Source organism: Streptopelia decaocto (genome assembly GCF_964273445.1).
Source record: "Streptopelia decaocto genome assembly, chromosome: 3".
NCBI lineage: Eukaryota > Metazoa > Chordata > Aves > Columbiformes > Columbidae > Streptopelia > Streptopelia decaocto.
Genome location: NC_138656.1, coordinates 33,106,098 through 33,128,499, shown reverse-complemented (window position 1 = coordinate 33,128,499; position 22,402 = coordinate 33,106,098). Strand labels below are relative to the sequence as shown.

Genomic DNA, 22,402 nt, shown 5'->3' with positions numbered 1-22,402 from the left:
TGTTCAGGCATAACAAGGAATGCTTGAAAGAATGCTTTCAAACACTTCTTGAAAGCATGTTTTAGTTCCTTGCCATGGCCATTGCACTTCAGAAAGTTTAACAAACTAGCTGAATGTGTGAGAATAACATTTTTCATCTTGTTTTCCTTTCTGTTTAGTAAGCATTTTAGGATGATTTTTCTTGTTGTTCTTTCTAGAGCGTAACGAAAACCACTCTTCTCCCCCCTGCCCAGGTTGAAAACTCAAAAAAGCTTTTGCATTTTATATGTCATTAATAGAAGAACCTGCAAAACCTTGTAAGTCTTCTCTGAGGCTCTAGATGAAAAGCAGAATAGCTGGGGCCTTTCCATGCGTCAGAGTCCTAATTCCATGGGTGTGACACTTAAACTCATGGAAACAAAACTTGAAAGATGGAGGACTGGCCGCAGGATCTATTTGCATGTGCAGCATCCCAATGTTACCAGCATTTAATGAATGTACTGTTAAAGGTCGGCATGTCGCTGCTTTGATTTAGAGATTTATGCTTTGCTAGTGAAGACTACTGTTTAAGGGATCCCAGATCTGTTGTAGAGTCATGGCATCATTTTGGTTGAAAAGACCTTTAAGTCCACCTCTAAACCATGTTCCTAAGAACCTCATCTATCTATTATGTCCAATAACCACCATTTGCAACCCAGAACTCTGGAAACAGCACTTCCAGAAGGCTGATATTTCTCATCCCCAGAAAGCTGCAAGTGGTAGCACAAGAGGTCAAACTATGTCAAATCACAAATCATGGATGTCAGAAGCAAAAGGATCGTTTTCTTATGTTTATTGCACTTTCTGTTTGTTTCCATATTAAGGCATAGACAAGAGCCTGTGTTTTTGCCAGTTTCAGGAGTGATCCTCCAGCACTGACAGGCAGAAGGATCACTTCATCATCACAAGAGATGCTTTAAGTTCACATGTATTTGATATATAAAAATGAGTGAATTGAGGAGAAGTGTATGTATCTGTCTTTTCCACTGGGGGGGCAGGACTGCATCGTTCTGCGAGTAGTTTTCCCATTTGTCTTCCTTTTCTACACTTATTTTAATGTAAACACTAATGTAAAGTGTTTAAATATTGAAATAGTCAGCATTTGTAAGAAAAAAACATTAAAAAATCCATAAGCTTTAGATGTAACTCACTGGATGACTTCATACTGATTTCAAATTTCGATATGTGCTCCAGTTATTTTCTTCGGGATTAACTGGCTAATAATGAAAACGTGTGTTGTCATTGACTAGATAAATTCAACACTTTACTGTTTTCTTCTAGAACACAATTTGAATAAGTAGGAGTAAAAATAAAATAGTTTTTATTAACTCAGAACTTCAGCATGTTTTGTTGCTCACAGAGGGGCCTAAGCAATGTTTAATTTATGTAGGAGGTTATTTGATATCTACGCATCTTTATATTTTTGTTCCTGAAAGACTGGAAAAGACTATATGTGTGTGTGTATATATATATGTATATATGTATATAAATATATATTTCATGTTTGCTGAAAATAAGCAAGGGGTGCTTAAGTTGGGATTGAGTTTCTGAGCCATAGCATTCCATAGTCAGAAATTAATGTAACACAGTGGTTTGCAGCAACTACATCTAGTGAGAGTGCTGTGTTTGACCTTTTGCATTTGTAAATCTAGATCAACTGTCCAGTTTTGGTCCTTGAGCTTCTGCAGGTTTTTTGTTGGCAGGTTGAAAACCCTGCTTTCACGCATTCCAGTGTGATTACAGAACAGGATGGAGGGGATGGCAAGTGGGAGACTCCAGCTACTCCCTTAAGCTCCTGAACTCCTTTGGGAAGTGGGTGAAATGTGGAGCTTGAAGCTAAAGCACAAAAGTGACAGATGAGTTTCCAGTGAGCTTTCTCACTTGAGTGATTAAAGCATGACCTAGGGTTTCTTCATCTCATTGTAGATCACTGCAGTCACAAATTGCTCTTATAAACTCCAACCATAGCAAAGCTTTTGCTCCTGCAGCTGAGGACTGTCATATTTGAAGTTCCCTCTACGCACTTTTCTCTAGCTACTGCGTATGAAAGGCAGATACTTATTACAAGAAGCATCAGATTCGAGTAAAGTTGGGAGGGTGGGAAGAAGCTCACCCCTTACACCTCACCTTACCATTGATTGCTTTGGTGGTAAAACTTAATAGTGATAAAATACTAAATCTTCCTTTAAGACACATTGCAAAGGGTTGGGGTGGCCATGGCGGGGTGAGGCCAGGCAATAAGAGTGCCTGCTCTCCCTTCCCTTCCCTTCCAGAAGAGCCTTTAGCTCTGCCTCTGGCTGTTCAAAGGAGACTGGGGAAAAGAGTCTGATAAATGAGTCAGTCTGAGGGATGTTTTAAGAGTTTGCCTGGTGATAGTTATTAAGGTACTTTAACTGGAGATGAGGGACAGGGAACTGATGAGGGGTTTGTGGGTTAGTGCTGGAAAGGTTTAATTTACTGGAGAGGCCTTTTATCCCTTGTGAAAATCCTGATGATTTATAGTATAGTTAAATATTTGGGAATGCTTGAACTATAAATGTGACTGTTATTGACAGAAAATGAAGCAAACGTCCACTTTAATTGGAACCACATAAATCAGACTGGAGGAATTAATTAAAAAATAATAGACATGTGTTTTGAAATTGGAGGGTTCTCTCTAGGTATTGGAAAGGGCATGGTAAGGTGACTTAAAAGATAGCTTTTCTTGTACGGGAGCTAATTGAAACATTTCTTTTATTAAAACAATATTAGTTCCTACGTGCCTGGTGAATGAAGTGTCCAGAATAAATATGAATGCTAATTAAATTCTGCTTCTATCAGTTAACAGTCCCATTTACAAGATCTCTCACTTATTACAAAAGCACCTTGAGAAGTTCATTAGTTTACTTCATATGACTTGCTGCTCTTGCAAAGTCCTTATTTTATGGGTTTATGGATCAGATTCTTCTCATCAAAATGAATATTTCTTCCCCTTTAGGAGCATAGATTTTGACATATCATTACACTATTAATTTAATTTGAAATGAGACATTTCTTATTAATTTGTTTGGCTTCATAGAAAGGGTACTAGCACTACAAGAATTCTAGAGATAGTGAAAGACCTGCCTGTTTTTTGTAGGTTGTGTGCTGCTCTTAATCAATTCTAAACTTACACTTGAGTATTTTCTAGAATTTTGACCTATTTTTAAATGTTCATGTTACACATTTCTCCAGTTCTGCTTTGAGAATAAATTCTGTAGATTTCCCTAGTTACCCTGCTTTTCCTAGGATTTTTTAAAAAAACTGTCCTATATTTAATTCTGTTATATCTCCACTGTTGTATTACCCTCAGATCATTTTAAATGATTATTCTCTTAAGTGTAAAATGGATCCTTCAAATAACTGCAGCCATTTAGTTTTACAGACTAACTCTATAGCCTTATATCAGTTTACTTTTCCTGGCTGTTGAGCACCAGAGTTTCTGTTCTTGTTTCTTGCTAGGGTTGGTCAAACAGTCGCCATTGCCGCCTTTTGCAGTGGAGGCATCTCAGGCTCCATGGCAAACTGCCCACTGGGTTGGTGTTCTACAAGTAGTCTGTTTTGGCACATGTTCCTCCTAATAAATCTGCATTCTCCATATTATTGAAAAGTAAAATATTTCTTGCAGTTATGACAGAGTGGTTGCTTTATGTTTTCCACCGTTTGTTTGAAGTTCGTGCTTTCACCTTGGCTTGGGTTATTCCCAGTATCCTTTGATATGGATTCAAAAAGCCATACAGTCTCAATTAGTTGGGTAATAAATTGTCTCAATTTCCTAGTTCCAATATCAAATGCTGGTGCAATATAGTTATCCCCTTGTTGCTTTTAGGTTTTGCAATGCAATAGTACCTTTATATAGTAGTTTCTCACTGTACATGCTCTGTAATGGATTCAAGTATGAATGCTGACTGCGGACCTGAGGGATTCTGTAACGGCAAACTTAAAGTGGGTTGTTAAAATAGTAGTTAACTCTTCATGGCTTCAGTACGTTGGATCCTATGATGACAGGCAAGAAGATTTATTCTTATGTTGGTGAGTTTTACAGAATAATGAAACTTAAGATGAAATAATGTAAGCATGCTGCTTTAAGTAGCAATAAGAAATGTGACACAAGGGTTTTAAAAATGTTGTTTTGCAACCAGTTTTGGAGATGGTGGGATCATGTGCTGTAAAAATGGCAATTTTTTTCATGGCAGTCATGTAAGTTGTTTTAGGCCTTACTTAGATTACTAGGTTACTGTAGATTCTTCTACTCTTACGGAAAATTGTTTTTCTTTAAAAAAGATGTCTGCGTACATATTTTTTCATTACTCTGATCTTGGATCTTAAATTGAAGGTCATCTATAATAATGTTATGCTTGTTATCTTGTTAGCCTTTGTTTGTTAGATATTAATGAATTTTCTTGCCAAATAATAGGCAAAAATCTGATAGTCAAATCTGGAGCTTCCTATGTAACTTCGAGGGAGTAATTTTACATAACCATTAGAAAGACAGCCTATTTCAGAATGTCACCTTTAAGCAGAGGGTATCTTTTTCAGAAGAACACCTCAAAATACAATGTCATCAGATTTAATGCAAAAAAAAGAGAAATCATGTTAAATATCTTAGTAGTTTTACAATTATGACCATCATATTAATAACTTAATTTTAATTTCTGAATGATACATACATGTAATTGCAGCCATGTTCTCACTGTTGATCACACTTGAAGATCCATCTTTTTTATTCTTCATGTTTATGTTGCCATTTTTCTAGGGTTTTTTTTCTGCTTATTTGAAGAGTAAATGAAATCTGTATGAAAAGCCAAGTACATGCAACATGCAAATCACAATGTTACCTGAAACTCTTACTAATAATGCGTTGCTACTTTAAAAAGTGTACCGATCATGAAGGATAACTGGGCATAAAGAACTCATTTTGTTTTTTCTTTATGAATATAAACTGGAAGAAATTAAAAAGTCATATCTAAGAAGAAAAACCCGAAAAGCCGAATGGTTCTCCTGTACCACATGCACTCACGATTGTAAATGAAGTTCAGTTGCATACAAAATCACCTTTCTAATATTTTTGCTGGTTTGTTAGTTCTCCTTTGTGCTTAACTCTGAAAGTTATGAGCTCTGCTGATAGTTCATACAAGAATATACTGCAATATTTATTTCATACACAACAGACTAATTTTTAATTCATTCACCTAGCATCACTATTTTCATTGTGGATGTATTAAGAAATATGTTTGTGTGTGTTATATATTGTTTATATATTTCTAAATAAATTATAATGTAATTTTTTACAGTACTTACCTCTGTTTCCATTTTATGATTGTTGTTGTCTTCTAATACAAATGCTTGTTCAAATTCTGTGGTGCATTCTCCTTGGGGTAGGTTCTCTGTGTTCATTTTGTGAATGGGCTGGTGTATCTTTTTGTCTCTGTGTTATTTAAAAAGAAAAAAATTATCTTTTCCCAAATGGAGCTTTATTCCCAGTCCATTATTGGATCTTTAGAGTGCATTCAGATATCTACTTAAAGGAAAGGTTTTATCCATTTCACACTAATCTGTTATGCAAAATGTAGTTATATATGAATGACACTTGAAATGCCTTCAGTAAGCTGTGAAACAGAAAAGCCCAGTGAAGAGTTGTCAATAGATAAGTAAATGAAATCTTTAGGTATTGCAGTACTATTTCATGGACATAGATGAACAGTTTTTCCAGGCATGTGAAGGAAAAAAATAATGCAGTAATTTAAAATAACCACTTCCCTGTACCAGTTTCAATGTCATAATATTTGTGTTACTTCCCATAGAATACTTTCAAAATGCATTTTCTCTTAAGTACAGAACTTTAGAGTATGGTAAAAGCCTGTTGTGTATATGGGAATACTGATGACTAGCAGACACTTGATGTGACACTAACACATTAACTTATGCTCTGTAAAAGTACAAGATGCTCTGATAATAAAAAATGTGCAGATTGCACATTTAATGGAGTGTAAGAAGCAAACACTCTCCAAATAACTTTTTTTTGCTAGTTCACACTGTGAAGTTATGGGAGCTGTAGGCCTGTAGAATAAAGAAGTGGTGTAATATTGCCTATCAACCAAAATAATTACTTTAAAGACTAATTTTCTCTGCTTAGCATGCTGTTTACTCTGACACTTCTTGCAACATCCATAATTTATTTGAATGAACCTATTTCTTATTAATGAAAACATCTGTTATAGACCAATGAATAGGGAGTGTTTATAACCATGACCCTTAAAATATCTAAAGAAGACACGATATTTAAGGCCCTTTGGGAATTTCATAAATTTTATAATTTCTTATACAATAGCATGAGTGAAAATGAGAAAATGCTCTGGCTTAGTGTTAAGTCATTTCCCATAATATTTTTGACATGCCTGTCTTTTGCAGAATAAAATGCTTTACGACATGCTGATATTGCTCCTATTTGCCTTTACTTCAAGTTTCAGCTTCTCGTAATCACGAAGTTACTTACCAGAAGCTGAAATGTTGTTCCCTGCTTAGTTGCAGGCCCCTTGCAGTTCAGCAAAAATTGAGGACTCAGTGTTTCCTTAGGTATTTTGTTCGATATTGATGGCTAAAGTAAACTAAATACTGGAACTGGGACTGTCTGATCTTTTATATCACAGAATATGGAGTATTTTAGGTGATAGAAGAGGTTGGATGTTCTAAATATTTGTTAGTTTGATCTTCAAGTAATTGGTGAAAGGAACATATTGGGAAGACGGGCTCATTCAGGTTGCTCACCCCAACCTGGTGACAATAACTAGACGAATGTACGAGGGAGTTTATTCCCATGCAGATGTGATTTCATGTGGCACCTCTGGTTTTATGGGTTAGAATCAGAAGCTGTAAAGGTAATAGCTTCCATTATCCATGTTATTTTGTGAGTGGGTAAAAGATTGTCTTGCAAAATAACCTGTCTGGAACAAATCTGTCTTCTTGCCTCTCTTTTAGTCTAAACTGTTTCAAATCATTGTATATAGAGAATATGAAATGTTTGTATCGTGTCTGTATATGCACTGTCATTGTTTTGTTTGCAAAGAATCTTTAGTAACAAAACAAAAATAACACTCTTACTATGAACACCCAGTACATGAGAGCCCTACCTCGGATTTTCTGCTCCTGCTCAGCTACTTGAGATGCTGGGTGCAACCCTTAAACTCAATAAAGCAAAAAGGATTTTGGAGCTAGGAGACCGGCAGTGCTGCTGCTTACTACTAGCAGCTTCTCTACTATGCAGTAGTTTATTGGCTGTATTTAATGCATTTTATTGATAGATCTTTCCTTCTGTTATTCCCCCATCCAGGAAATGGCTAATTTTCACACCTTATTTTGGTGCTAACGCTATCTTGTAACTAACACCAGCATATCTTGAACTTTAAAAACAAAACAAAAACAACCACCATAAACACCCCAAACCTGAAGGCAGTGGAGAAAAAGATACAACGTTGAGAGGAAAAAGAAAACTTATTTACTGACTAATGGAAAAAGTTTGTTTCCACTAAACCTGTGTACCGGTTGAAGTTTCTGTAAAAATTATAGTTACATTTCATGAAAGGGGAAAGTGGGTTTGATGGATTTTTGGTCAGTTGTGTATTTTGGCACGGGTTTTGCTAACATGGTGAAAGTCCCAGTAAAAAATATGGAAAAAAATAATTTTAAAGTGTTTTGCATGCACCTCTAGTTAAATAGAAACGTCTGGAAATTACGATTCATATCTGCCAACTCTTCTGTTTCGTCCTCGTTGAGGTGATTAGGAGAGGTCATTGTTCTGTCAACAGAATTATATTCTGATTTTAATCAGAATAAAGCTTCACCTTCAAAATTTGCCAGGGTCTTGCCTCTGTTGTGTGTATACTTTTGTTTTATTTGTTAGGCAGTTAAGGTTTAACTGGATTTATTTGGACACAGCTCTCCTGTAATTATTGACAGCTTTAATTGTGCTTGGGAGGAAATCAAGGTGATCTGCAAATTAATTGTGTTAACAAGACTCCTGGTTAACAGAAGCCAAATGCTCCCCACTGGTACACAGAAGAACTATAATAGAGCTTATCCAGTATGTTATTTGATATATAGGTATTTGTACCAGGTAAATACTGGACCACATAGTGTAAAAAACTAGTACAGTTGCAGTTACAGTTAGTGTGTCTTAGGGCATTTGAGATTGGCAGTCTCAGGTACTCTTGTCTACACTGAAAAATTGGTTAAAAAGGGACAGTGAGAGATGTTCTCAGGTTCCACACAGCTGAGCAGGCTAAGACTTGTTGGCAAGTTAATTGATTTGTGGTCTGAGTAAAAGTTAGTTCTGAACACAAGGTCCTGGATTCATGAAGGCAAAGAGCATTTCACTGCCATGGTGGAGCTCACTGCTGGGTGGCAGCTCTGAACTATTTCACTAGAAAGCTTGTTGGGAAATGCTGTCACTGAATGATCATTTTTGACAGCCTTTTATGCTCTCTTTAAAGTTGGGGAATTTATCAATAGGTTGCAAAAGTGAATAGTTTTTCAGGGAAGAAAAAACAAAACAAAACCATCCAAAAACCAAAACAGCTTGGTCAATGTGCTCTTAAACTTGCAGCTTTGGGAAACACAGTGTAGCACTAGTACTTAACCATACTGTCATTAAAGGACTGTCAGGACTTTGTATTATGTAGACCATATTGTAAAAATAGTTTACATTTCTCTGTAAATGCCTTTTGTGGATAACACTGAGCTGGTGCAGCCTGAGTGAAGTATTTGCAGCTATCTATTATAGCAAAAAAAAAAGATACTGGCTGAGAATTTTTAACTTGCAGTTACTATTTCGTAGTAACTATTGGTGTTCTGTAACTCTAGACTTTCTTTTTAAATGCATTTTATAGATTGTTCACAGTGTATAATATCGACCATAATTATTCATTTCACTCTGCTACTTGAAGATGGAGTTGCTCCCGTTTCCGATACGTACACACAACACAGCTTTACTTCTGTGCACTGCCTTGAATACGTTCTCACGTAAAACACAACTTTTGTAGCCACCTTATGTTTGCAGGCAACGTGAAATTTTAAGGTATCTTCTGTACTTATTATTTAAAGATTGATGGTTCTCCAAACATCTCCAGTTGTGAGCTCCCCTTCCGTCAGTAGAGGCGTGAAGAACTGAGTATCTGGGGTGGTGGCTCCAGTTCTAATTGCTGCAGCTGTCTGATTGTGGCTGGTGCAGAACCCCAAGCACTTGAAGCTTTTCTGACAGTACAAACACACTAATAATATCCAGGAACCCAACTCGGGTGAAATTTTCTTGATAACTAGTGAGGCCTGAGTAGGCGATCTTCCTGGGTCCAGTAACCCATCCCTGACAAAGAGCATCCCACTGTTTTTTCAGAGCTGTGTTGTGGAGGTGGATGATTTCCTGTCTGCCACCTCCTTCCTCCTCCTTCCTGCCTTTGAGCTTGTCTTCCACAGCAGAAGTTACAGCTTAATTTCTCTGGCAAATCACTTAAATCCTAAATCAGCATTTAGGGACTCTAGTGCTTCCTAAATCCAGTGAGTCACGTTGGCGAACACATCATCTGCAAATATTTACGGACTGCTCTGTTTTCTACTCTTGTCATGACATCATAATGAGCAACCGATACTGATTTATGTACATGTTTGCACAATGAATAAATTCTCCCTTTATATGTCATTTCTTTAATACAACGTGTTCAAGAATACCAAGAGGTGGTGTACTTCATCTTCAGCTGTCTTTTCACAAGGAAGAGGTGGCTTTGCATTAGGAGAGTAACTGGATGTTAAGCAAACCAAAATCCACTTGTTTGGGAGGGGTGTTCCCCTGGGGCAGCCAGCTGCAGAGCTGAAATCCAGTAGTGTAGCTGGCAGGAACTGGGAGTAATGCTGTACTTCATCAGGTGTTGGCACTGTGGGTTTGGAAAGCCCTCCAACTGTTACAGGTTGGATTTCATAAAACAGCAGAAAGAAGTGTTGCTTTTAGAGAAGTGTAACATCTCCTTATACTTGTATGTGCATGCCTTAGTTCTTCCCTCATTGAATGTTTGCATCTTTATGCTTTCGTACATACTTTGTGTGAACTGTTTTTAAAATGGTGCTATGTCTGTGTACACTGATATACACCATGGTAAGCTTTGGATGCTCTTGAAGAGCTGTGGAGACAAGAACTTTGTGTAGTTCTAAAACTGTTTGATGTTTAACAACAAATAACTTTTAAGAAACAAAAACTTGAAGGCTACTCTAATTTAGTGTTGTATGAGATATACGAATGATCAGAATGATGATACTTCTGGCAGTGTTTTGGGGTTATTTTTGTTATGCTGAGGTTTTTTGCATAACACTGGATGTTTAGATTGAGCAAGTGGGATGACATATGAAATCTTGGTTTTGATAGATTTCCAGAAGAAGCAGCCAGACGATGACTCTACCCCCAGCACAAGCAACAGCCAGTCAGATTTGTTCTCTGGAGAAACGAACAGTGACAACAGCAATACCTCTCTAACCACGCAGGCCGCTAACTCCAACCAGCAACTTTTGACAGAACTGAATGTAACTTCACCAAGCAAAGAGGAATGTAAGTGCACAAGTCCTAAGTGACACCAAAGGAGGCATAAAACATTTTAGTTTTCTTCTCAGGCTTATGTTTTACTGACCCCCTTTCCAAGTCAATGGCCTGTGTTTTGGGCAAAGGGAAGGGTGAGGAGTTATTCACAAAATAGACATTGATGGCTTTAACTGAAGAACAAGTTAGAAGGGGTCACAGGAGTTTCTAATGAACTTTACAGCTGTTTGAACTGCAGTATACATTTTCGTTACAATTTTGAGGCACTTTCATTTTGAGAAACTTTTTCTTGCAATGCTGGTAAATTAATACATGTATTCTAGGATAAACACCGATGTCTTCTATATTTTTACTTTAAAACCTTTTGGTTTTTAGTAATTGCAATTGCATGTAGCACTGACTGTAATGAATGTTTGTCTAGACTGCTGCTAGGGTATATGCATAAAACTTAAGCTTCATGTGGTGATCCATCTCTTCTTCCATGACCTTTCTTTCTTCTTTGTAAGGCAGACGTTCTCCCTGAAGGTAAGTTAAGATGTTAAAGATTAACAAACGCAACAAGATGAAGTCGTCTTTTAAATTATGCTAAAGCTCTCTATATATTCTGTACCTAATATGTGGAGTTTTAAGATTTGCATTCTACAACTTAAACTCAACTGTGTAATTTGTAGTTTCATTTTCCTCCAACTGTAGCTTTATTTCTGAAGATTCTCTAAGGAGAGAATGCTGCTTGAGCTGACTTTGCTTATGCTTCTTGGCTGGTAAATAGATGTACACACTGCAAGAAAAACATACTAATTTTTTAGTAGGGAATCTACTAGAGCTGCTGTGGTTCTTCAACATTGAGGTAACTGTTTGGAAATAATGCTGACAAAGCACTAGGACTAGAAAATAATCTTTGATATGCTACACTTGTTTTCAGTTGTGTTAACTGTTTGCATAGGATGGTTTTGCTGAGTTACCAAAGTGTTTATTCTGTTTACAAGTGTGTAGACTTTGCATATATATTCATTTTACTTCTGCAGATTGGCTGTGGACAAAGCACAAAGTGTCATTTTGGGATTGTGGTAATTATTAGTCTAACTAAAATAAAATGTTTAAATGGAATTATTGTTTTCTGTCTGTATGTGAGAATATTGCCAGAAATTCAGCAGGGTTCAAATGTGAATGTTCTGATAACAGTTCTTGTAATAAAAATAAACTTGCCATGTAACTCTTGTCTCTCCTTCACATACACAGTTGCTGCTGAGCACCCGTCATCTCTTCCTTCTGTCCAGCGCTGCTTCAGGGGAAACCTGTAGTCTGCTGTAAAAACAAGGCTTTAAAACAACCTTCCTAGAGAATTCAGCAAAACATTGTGCTTCAACAACACATTTGGGCCTTCACGGGGCAGGGGTTTCCACACCTCTGCTCGCTTGTTAGCCAGGATCTACTACTTGGTGTCACAGCATGCTTTGCCACTGCTTCATGTGTCAGGCTTTCTGAAAATTTGTTCAGTCAGGACTTAAATTGTGTTACAACCAAACATTTCTGTCGTGGCTGAGAAGATCTTGGGAGTAAGTGGGAAGGTGATTACAGGGATGGAGAAGAGGGAAGGAAATTAAATAGTGTCCTTCATCCTGAATTGCTGTAAGCTTGTGGACATACACTGAAGGTGATGGATATTAGGCAGCACAGCCTGCAGAGCATTTGAAAATATTACCTATAAAAAAATTCTTTATGACTTCCTGCTGGGGTGATTTTAAGTGAAATACAGTGGAGAGATTTATTTACAGTTTGAGCTTACTCTGTCTTCTCTCACATCCCCACTACCTCCTTAATGAAGCTTAATATCATTTATCAGAAATAATTATACACAGATGGAACTTTTCTGATGGATAATAGCCTCAGCATGGAAGATTCTTTCCCGTAATGAAGAATGGTGAAATTTTAAATGTCTTTTTGATTTTAATTTGAAGGTGTCTTTTTCTGTGCAATATTTTTTTATTTTGCAGCAAGTTCTACAAAACATGCACTGCTCTCATTAACAGCTTTGTTCTTCAAAGAGTAATATTTTACAGTGGCATGTCATGATGTACAGCTATGTAGTGGCCTGAACAGAATTGTGGTTATTCACCAGAAATCAATGTATGAGATCATTATGGTAATCCCTATCAAAGCGTGGAAAGATTGGAGTACTCAGGAAGGATTCTCGTGGTGCATTCTGCTCTGCTCTCTCCCCTTTCAAGCTTTTGAGAAGAGTCTCACATCAAGGCATTTGCCATAGTACTTGAGTCCATGGGGTAAACAGATTGTACAGAATTGCAGCGAGTCATTTCGGTAATTAACAAATTCCATTCATGTTACAACAACTGAAGAGAGCCATAGAAATCTCATGTGGTAAGATTCATATTCTGTATCAGAGAAAGTGAGGGGGTTTTTTGTACTTTTTAAAGTAACCATTTGCTTTTTTAATCACAGAATGAATGATATAGGATAAAAGTTCCTTGGACTAGATTTTGCAGGAGTTCAGTTTGACAATATGCAAGTATTTCTGCCTTTTTTGTTACTGTTTTGATTTTCTGTGAGACTTGTATTCCTGAGTTTCTTATATACACAGCCATTTGTAGTGACTTTCCATCTCCTGCCACCCGCAGTTCTGAACAGTGACCTACCCCAGTATCTCCTTTGCAAATCAGTATCTCTTCTCCCTCATATTTGAAAGTTAATTCTCAGTCTCACAGTTGCAGTCAACAAAAATGTGTTAAAGATTTATGCTTGGAGACAGTGATGCGAGCTTCAGGACATTTTTTTCCCCCTTATTCACGTGTGTTTTGTTTGTCTGTTGCAATTTTTTGTGTGTGTTGGGGGGAACGTTCTAAGATCTTTTTTTTCCCCTCCCCCATATGCTGCTTGAGTTGCCTTTTTCTGTCCAGAACCTTCAGGTCTTATCAGTTGCAGTAAGTTTTCTGAAACAAACGTTTGCAGACAAGGAGTATATGGGTATACTAAATCTAGATTTGTGCGGATTTTTAATAATCTGTTAACAGATGGTTGAATCAATCTAAGTTTTGTTCTGCTGCTTCATGTGCACTTAAGTTTCTCTGTTCAAGTTTTTGTATAGTTTTCATCTATTATCATTTTTCCCTTCATATCCTCCCTTCATTTAGGAGGTCCTAATGGTAGTTATTTCAGTGTCAGTCACCACATGGGCTGGTTGCTCTATCAAAGGTTTCCGTTTCTTATTGGCTGGACAGGGATTTTGTTTATTTTTAACAGACAGGAAAAAAGGGGTTTGACAGTGGCCCTCGCTTCTCTCCCTACCTCCAGCCACCAGCATTCTTTAAGAAAATCAGCTTATTAGGGAAGGTTTTATGTATTTTGGTAAAGAAAAGGTCACACTGCACATGGAATAATTTTGCTTAGTTTCAGGCCTTCATTGCTTTCTTCGGGGCTGTCACATTATTTTTCCGTCACTGTTTGAGTAGACCTAAAGCTGACACTGTGCAGGTTGAAAACTAACTGTGCTGTTATGTGACAGAAGAAATGTCAACATGAACAATTCTGACTCTGGCAGCTGGATGGGATGTGATATTTCAGCAGTTCTTAGCTTTAGCTGCCCTGATTTTATTTAATTATCTGCTTAACTCTTCCTGACCAGCTTGAATTAGCAAGAACCACAATTGAAAAATGACAGAAGGAATATCTGATGTTTCTAGAAGAGTTAAATGCTTTGTATTTCTACATTGAAGACTTTATAAGAAGATATACAAAGATCTGAGATATTGCTGTAAATGTCAAACAATACTTTGGAGATTTCAGCCACTTTTCCTCTGTATGTGCTGAATTGTAAATGCCTAGATATGAATTTGCAGGACTGAATACCTGTAAATTTTGACTAGTTGTTGTATACCCTCCAGAATTTGAACTGTTGCATGTCAAGCTAAGTGTTTAAAACATCATTAGTTTATCAAAAACACTTAAATTGGCAACAGAAGTTTGAAGAATGCTTTTGAAACGTTATTTTATTAAGCATTTACATGAGCTACAACTACTGAGATACCCAGATTATGAAGTTAATTTAGTGAAGTTACTTTATTTACATAAAGTGTACTGCATCTGAGACGGAGATGCACCAGGCTTCTCTAAGAGATCTCTGGCAGAAAGGTGAGAGATTGTTTTTTCTGCTGCACCTGTTGGGTGTTTATACTCTGAATTTCATGACTTGTTGAAGCTTGACTGTGCAAAAAACCACATACGCTTTCATACTAGACAAAATAATGATATTTTTTCTGGTTTTGGAATTAAAAAAAAAAATCTTATGTCAGTATTTTCAACATAAGTTTATGAAAAAAATGATAAACAAGTTCATACTTTATTTTTTTTTTTTTTTTTAATTGAATGGCCTTTTCTCTGACACTATGCAAAAGTTTTCTAGCAATTTATAATGGCTTCACAGTTTTTGCATTTTGCCTGGGTTTGTCAGCAGAGTCAGAGATGACAGCTTCCTTATGTGTGCTCTGAAAATACTTCATATTTCACATTATTATTGTGATATCCTTCATTGTGTTTTGAGCCTCTTAAATAAGGAGGTGATTTCTAAAATGACAATTGTTCCTGTATGCTGTCCATTATATACATTTCTAAAGGTTCTGACTTAGAGAATTCAGTCCCTCATTGCAGTAGGGGTCAGGATGTAGCTGCTTTTTTTTTTTTTTTCTAATTCTGGCTATGGGTAACTTTGTTTTCTGGCTGGTCTTTGGCTGAAGGTTGTGTGTATACCCACTTCTGTAAAGTACTAGATGTAGAAAAAGACCCAGCTAACTGCCTGATTTTGTCTTACTTGTCACAGATAGTTGTAGAAAATAATTTGCTTTGTTGCTAACCTAATTTATTCTGATACTGATTTGTAGGTTTTTCTCTGATCCAAAAGAAAGCAGTAACTGTTAAAATGATGCTGAGCTACTAAACTAGCCTACCTAACTCACAGGATTTAATATTGCTATTAAAGTTGTACCTAAACATAACTGAGAATGCTGCAGATAGGTGATGATGAGGATTAATTCTAATTTTCCTCATTGGCTCACAAGATTGTCACGTATTCTTTTGTCTTGTACTCAGTTTTGTTTTTCTTGTATCAGAGCAGGAGGGGACATAGTTCTCATATAGAATATGCACCTGGGTGTTTTTTAATATTACAGTCATCTTTGGATTTCTGTGCCATAGAGTTAGAACCAGCCATTTTCTCAGGCTTTTTCTTTTATTAAGTTAGGTAATAGTAAAATGTGTTTTACCTCTTAAGCGTTCTGTTTTTAGCCTTCTTTTCATTAGATGGTGTGTACAAATAGCCTTTTGGTACTGTTTTTCATGTTAAAATCAACAGTAATTCAGTTTTGCATTTAGAATATTTATCACAAAGTAATATATATATTTTTTTAAATTTAGTACTGCTGTAAACCCTTTTTTTCCTGGTAACTTGCAAGAATGCTTTCAATTATAAAACCATATTTAGTTGTGGGCTATATGAGTTGTCTTTTGAGAAATACCACTAGTATTAGGTGCCACTACAGAACATACAGGCAATTAGAAATCTGAACAAATCAGTGTCTGGTAGAAGTGTCGCCTTCATCATCATTTCATGGCGTGAGGATCTTTCCATAAGTTTCAGTCTAGTCCCAGTTTCATTTAAAGAACATTTCTTGTTCTTCTGACATCTTAAGCCAAGAACTGGCCCATAGATTTATGAAATGAACACTTCTTTCCACATCTCTGGCATGATAATTTTCAAACATAATGAAGACTAGTAGAATAGTACTACTGTTAATTGTTCCCTCTGATTCATAGTCATTTCACACTGCAGAGTAGAGAGTATATCCTAGGGTCCCATTTATTAAAGTGAAAGGACTCTGTGGAACATGAAACAGAAACATAGTCACATAAGAAAAATGTGGGTTAAAGTGGCACAGCTATCAAGGTTACATTAAAATCATTTATAAAATTATAATTTAACTGCCAGTTTCAAAAGCACATTTTTAAACTTCAGCTTGCACCTATAAAGTAGGAAGGTTTCATGTCTTTTTTACAAATGAGGAAACTGAGGAAAAGCAGGTGAGTGAAACAATAACAGGGGGAAAAAACGGGAATCTGAATCTTGTCTCTATTCACTTTGTTATAGTTGATAAGTTTACCAGCTGTCCACAGCAGCACAGCAGCCCACGTTTCACTTCTCTCTCCAAAAGCTGCATGTAGATAAAAATCCATAGAAGTAAATAATAGCAGATTTGTAAAACTAGATTTTAAAAGTATTTCTTTGTATGTGAGACAATCCTCTTACTTGTTTAGTAATAACAAAGCTTAAATTATCATGCAGTTTACCCATTCTGCAGCAAACATGCAGTTCTTAAGTGCTGTAAAATTCATTTGCTTTTGTTCCTTAAGGAGAGTTATTCCGCCTGTGCAGACTGCATCTAGAGACTTATGGTCCTGTTTGTTTGTGTATTGATGTTTGTAATCAATGGCTGTTTTCAAGCCCAATTGTGTAGATTAATTAGATTATGTCTCTACCAATTCAGGAAACACACAACTAGATTACTGGTTTCGACAGGTTTCCAAAGGTGGGTTCTTTCCTATATTGCAAATAGCCATGAAATTCTCCCTCTCCAGGCTACAACGCTGCTCTCCAAGGAAATTCGGCTCTTACTTATTACCCTCTGCTGGCCTGGTGCGTGCAGGGAGTTGGGGAGGTTTTTCTGGGAAGGAGCCATCCCTGTACCGAAAGCTCAAAGCAACCCTTGGATGTGCTTGTATCACTCTGATCGAGTGTTATTGAGTTTCGGCCTCCTTCGCTTATTTTTCACGTTTGTTCATTATCTGGTTTGCAGTTTTTGTGTTCTCTGTAATTGGTTCAGTGTGTTATTGTAATCTTAGGCTTTGTACTCTTGTACAAGCCTGGTTTCACTCCATTCTGCATCTCGTTCCTCTGCTTGGTAAGTGCTTCTGAGTGCTGCTCAAACACACCTGCCACAGCTGCTCTGGGTTCCAACTCAGCGCTTCCTCGAACAGCAAAGCAAGGGGGGTTGCCCTGGCATTTCACTTATTCCTGCACAGGAGGTTCAGCCTGAGTGGAGTCACTGCACTTGGCGAAGACTCCAGGAAGGAGAAACAAGAAGTGACCCTGACTCGGGGTGACCTGCAGGACAGGTGGTCCTTGGCAATTGTTACCATCTTTCAGGAAGGAAGATGGACAATGCAGAAAAGCATTCTAAAGGCCAATTTAAATATATAGAAATTATAATAGTCTCTAACAGTAAATAATAACAATATTAATAGATATATAGAAAAATACATAGTATTTTGCTACTTTAGGGAGTTAGCAGAGAAACTGGTTTTGAACCTGTTTTTCCGAATTGATATATTTATAAACAATAAGTTACAGAAAGGTAGGGATACCAGAAGCCACGAACATAGCAGCTACATTAACAAGACCTTTTGTTTTAATATGTAATAATGTTTGAGTTACAGGATCTTGTTTTGTCCTTTATCAATTCTATGTTTGAATTTACAGTCTCAGTGATTCTCGCAATTCTAATTTCTTTAGTAGCTTTTAGTATTTTTGCATTTTTAATTGTCTTCTCTTGGGATTACATTATTGTTGGGTAGTGACTGCTTTTGTTTGGAAGGGGAGATGCAAATGCCAGAAAGCATACACTGGAAAAAAATAAGAGCAGAAGCTATTGTTTAATCTGTTAATTGGATATAGAGTAGAAAGATATCTTTATTCTTCCATTTTAATCTCGTGTGCTGAGAAAAAAATTGCAGTCTGCAGCCCTGTGAGTCATGTTAAAGGCTAGACGTGTGGCCTTTCACTGTTCACTTAAGTATTTTATATACTACAGTTAAATTCCCTTGAAACACTTATTTTTTGGAGAATGAAGGTGCAGATCTTTCCTGAGTCATGCTAAGTAATAAGTCTACATTTGTGTATAGCCAAGAAGGACCAGTGGTTTACTGTACATGGCTTCCCTTTTCTTTCATGCAGAATTTTTATCAAAGCTGTGGGAAATACACTGCCTGGTTTCAAATAATACAGAGATGCCTGTATTAGCCATAATGTATACAAAAAGGATTCAGCATAATGACTTCCATGTAGAATTGCACAGTCAAGCCTATATTACATAGCATTGAATTATGCATGACATTTTTAATGGTAGAACAAAAACAGTAGCAGAAGGAAGTGCTGCAGAGGACGTGCCGCCTTTGCTGGTTATTAGGCACTGGTACACGTGCATGCAAATCCCAAGATACTCTTTGTTGAAACTCTGGTGCTGGGCTATACAAATCAAACCTATATGAAAGTAATACCTAATGAGGGAAGATTAAATAAAAGAAAAACTCTGACACAGGGAAGTGCAGAATACATACCAACTTATTGTACTTTAGAGAGTGAGAAATAAAGATCCTTTATATTTAGTTGGATGCTGAAAATATCAACTAGTTTAAATATTTACTATACAGTAATTGCAGGGATTAGTCTTATTTGATAGTTCACAGTGATGATGCCTGTCAGTGTCTGTTCAGTGAAATGGGGAAAATGTAACTAAAACTAAAGAAAAGCTGCTGCATCTTAAGAGGCAGCTGTGGTCTATAGTCAGTTCATTGAAATTCCATACCCTGTTGTATATATTTTGATACATTCTGTGTCCTGTTGTATATATTGTTTACAGAAATTTGGTATTGAAAACAAATACTATATATTTGGTCTTTGAAAGTTGAGACTGACTTGACAGACCTGCTGTGTAGTTTTTTTGAATATAGGAAGGGTTTCAATAGGAAACTTGGTAAAGGTTCTGATGCAGGATGGGTTTTCTTCCCACATGCACTAAACCCTAGACTGGGCATTTTTTGAGCCTTTCACAACAGTATTACTAACACACAACCATTTCTAGGTTGTTTTTGGTCATTTTCCGGGTTCTGTTTCTTTTGCTTAACATCAGGCCAGGCCCTAATGAGTGGCCTCAGTGTTTGTCTGCAGGCTGAACACAGACTTGTTGGCCTTTGTAGCCCCCCCTTTCAAGATTACCTGCTGCACGGTTGTAAAATGGTGTATTTTGCTGTGGGGACTTATTGGGAGAAAACTCAAAAAGTTTATCAGTCCATCTCTGGAAAACAGAAAGTGTAAAACTTGTAAGACCTTTACTCCCAAGTGCATTTCATTGAAATCACTTGCACCAAAAATAATTTCCTCAGATCTTTCACTCCCAATTGCAGAAGTGTTTTTTTCTATTTTGTAGTGTTAAAATGCTATGAGGGTAGACAAAGTTACCTAAGACGTGATCCTGAAAGTAGAAATGAAAGAAAAACATGAAGGGGAAGCATCTCAGAGAGAAGCAAAAAGAAACAGTTTACTACAAGGCCAGATTTGAAAGCATTTGAAAAGAGAAAAACATTCCCAAAGCCCAAGTGCTGCTTTCCAGATATGCAAAGACTGAAAAAATATTAAGGGAAAAAGTATATTTCAGGACATGAAAACTTGTGTTGAAGGTTAACATGTCATGCTAAGCTCTGTTGTATTGTGAGCCTATCAGTACTCCATCACCAGCAGTCTCATGCAAACGTGATTATTGGTATTTTAATAGCCAAACTTTACTAGATCTAATTTAATTTCAGGCTCTCTAGCAACATCCAATTTATAATATCCAATTATCAAAGCTATGTTTTGTTATTACCACTGGTAATGCTACTGTTGATTTGCCTGGGCTTCACTATACGGGGCAAGGGGGTGTGGTTTATTTATTTACTTATACTGCGAGTTACTGAGGATACTCAATTGGTTGCTATTTTACCAAGATCTCTGGAGAATTCCTCAATGATGATGCGTGCTAAGAAAAAAAGCCAGAGAACAATTTACTACCAAGTAGATAACTGATAAGTGGCCAACAGTCCAGAGTTCAACCAAAGAAACTTAAACATGGAAACAGTTTGTTAGCATATGCTTGTGCCGCGCTCTGAAGACCTGAGAACAAGATAAGAGGCAAAGTTGTTATCTCACTGGAGTCAGTGACAAAGTTGCCATCACTTTGTCCTTTGCATTGCTTGTTAGCTAGATACAGTCTAGCTTTGTTCCAACATAAAAAGTAACCTTTGTCAATGCTGGAAAAATTGCAATTGCAGTGTGTATTTTCCTAAAACTGCCTCTTGAAATGTTTCTAAAGTATAACATAACTTGTCTTTTTGTCCCAACTTGTCATCTATTTTTTCAGTGCAAGACATATTCATATTTGACTGGGAAGGAAATACTGAGAATTGTAGACTACTTCCAAACGTGCTTTCCAAAGACAAGTGCTCCTCAGCATTTTATATTCCTAAGTATAGTCTTGATGTGGTTGTAAATGGTCAATAGAGGTGGCATTTTGAGACATATGATCTTCTCTGTTTCCAGGTGGGCCATGCACAGATACAGCTCATTCCTCATTAACCACACCAACCAAAAGATCTTGCGACTCAGGTACGTGTTTTGTGGGGGTCGAGGAATCAGATTTTGCATGATATGTAGCTGTATGGTTGTAGTTGCATACTCAGGGGTAGTAACTATATCTGGTGAATGCCAAATGAAAATAAATACTCTTGCTTTGCTGTCAGAATCATGTGTATATATAGAGAGAGATATAAGGATTTGTATGACAGATAGTTCATCGCAGAGTCCCGTTAAACATAATTCCATACATAGGCTGTGTTTTCAGTTAATCTTTGTGAACGTAAGTCATACAGGAGTAATCGTTTTGATTTAAGTCTATTGATTGTGATTGTGTTCTGGAAATCCTCCCCTTTAAATGTGAAGTATTGAGTAGAAGACTGCTTGGAGTATATTGACTTGACTTTCCCTGATCGAAGATGTAGTATAGACAGCTGATGTTTGCATTGGGACTAAATTTTACCTGCTTTAGGTCCTTCTGATGACTTTATTTCAACATGGAGGATATAGATGGATAATGTCTCACAGCGCTAGTGTTAGTAGTGATGCGTTGGGTCATCGCCAGATGGAAGTTTCTTCCTCTGATTGATCTGTCACGAGGAGCCGTGGGAGCTCATTCAGGCAGGCAGCCCGGTTACTCGCATTGGCTCACACCTTTTGCAGGCTTTGGTTTTGCGCTGATGAAGGACAGTTCATGTGATCCTTTCCACTGCGGGAACCCATAACCCCAGTGGAGTGTCAGTGGCTGGTGTCTAGGCGGTTGTTATGTGCTAGCAGCCTGTGTTGCCAAAATAATATTTGCCTATATTTGCACTTAGGTACCAACCAGTTGAGCTGTATTGAGTGTGCGGAAAGGAAGAGTGTTGCTGTTTGATTAAGGGCTCTTATTCTTTCAGGAGTTCAAAGTAAATTTCCTCCCAAATCATTCTTTTAAAAAGTGTTTCATGTTACGGTATGTTTAGCTGAACTGTCCTTGTACCATGTATGTGTGCTTTTAGCTTGCAGCGAGTGTGTGATGCTGCAAGTTGGCTTGGTCTGCAGTGAAGGAAGCTTAAAGAGAATCTACATTTCCTTGCACTTGGTGCAGACCTCTCAGTGTGTGATAATCTGTGACAGTGCTGTGGGGATCGCTTGCCGAAGAACTCTCTGAGTTTGGCACTGGAAGGTATTGAATCCAGCTTCTCCAGAAAGGAAGACTGGGGATTTTCTTATCTATATAGCCATGGAGGTGGACCTAAACAAGACCAAATGTTTGCCACTGTATCTCTTGAAACTAATCTGCTTTGCTTATGGTATTACTAAACTGTGTTTTCTTTATATGTTAGCTGTTGTAATGTTTT

General features: G+C 37.1%; 1 protein-coding gene across 1 annotated transcript in view; it reads left to right on the top strand.

Moving 5' to 3' along the window:
- Window positions 1–22,402, top strand: part of ZFAND3 (zinc finger AN1-type containing 3) — a 140,126-nt gene that overhangs the window by 80,744 nt on the left and 36,980 nt on the right. Inside the window, exons 4-5 of the mRNA XM_082048338.1 lie at window positions 10,445–10,624; window positions 21,030–21,095. Of these exons, the coding sequence (XP_081904464.1) occupies window positions 10,445–10,624; window positions 21,030–21,095 (246 nt within the window). The remainder of the gene's footprint in view (window positions 1–10,444; window positions 10,625–21,029; window positions 21,096–22,402) is intronic.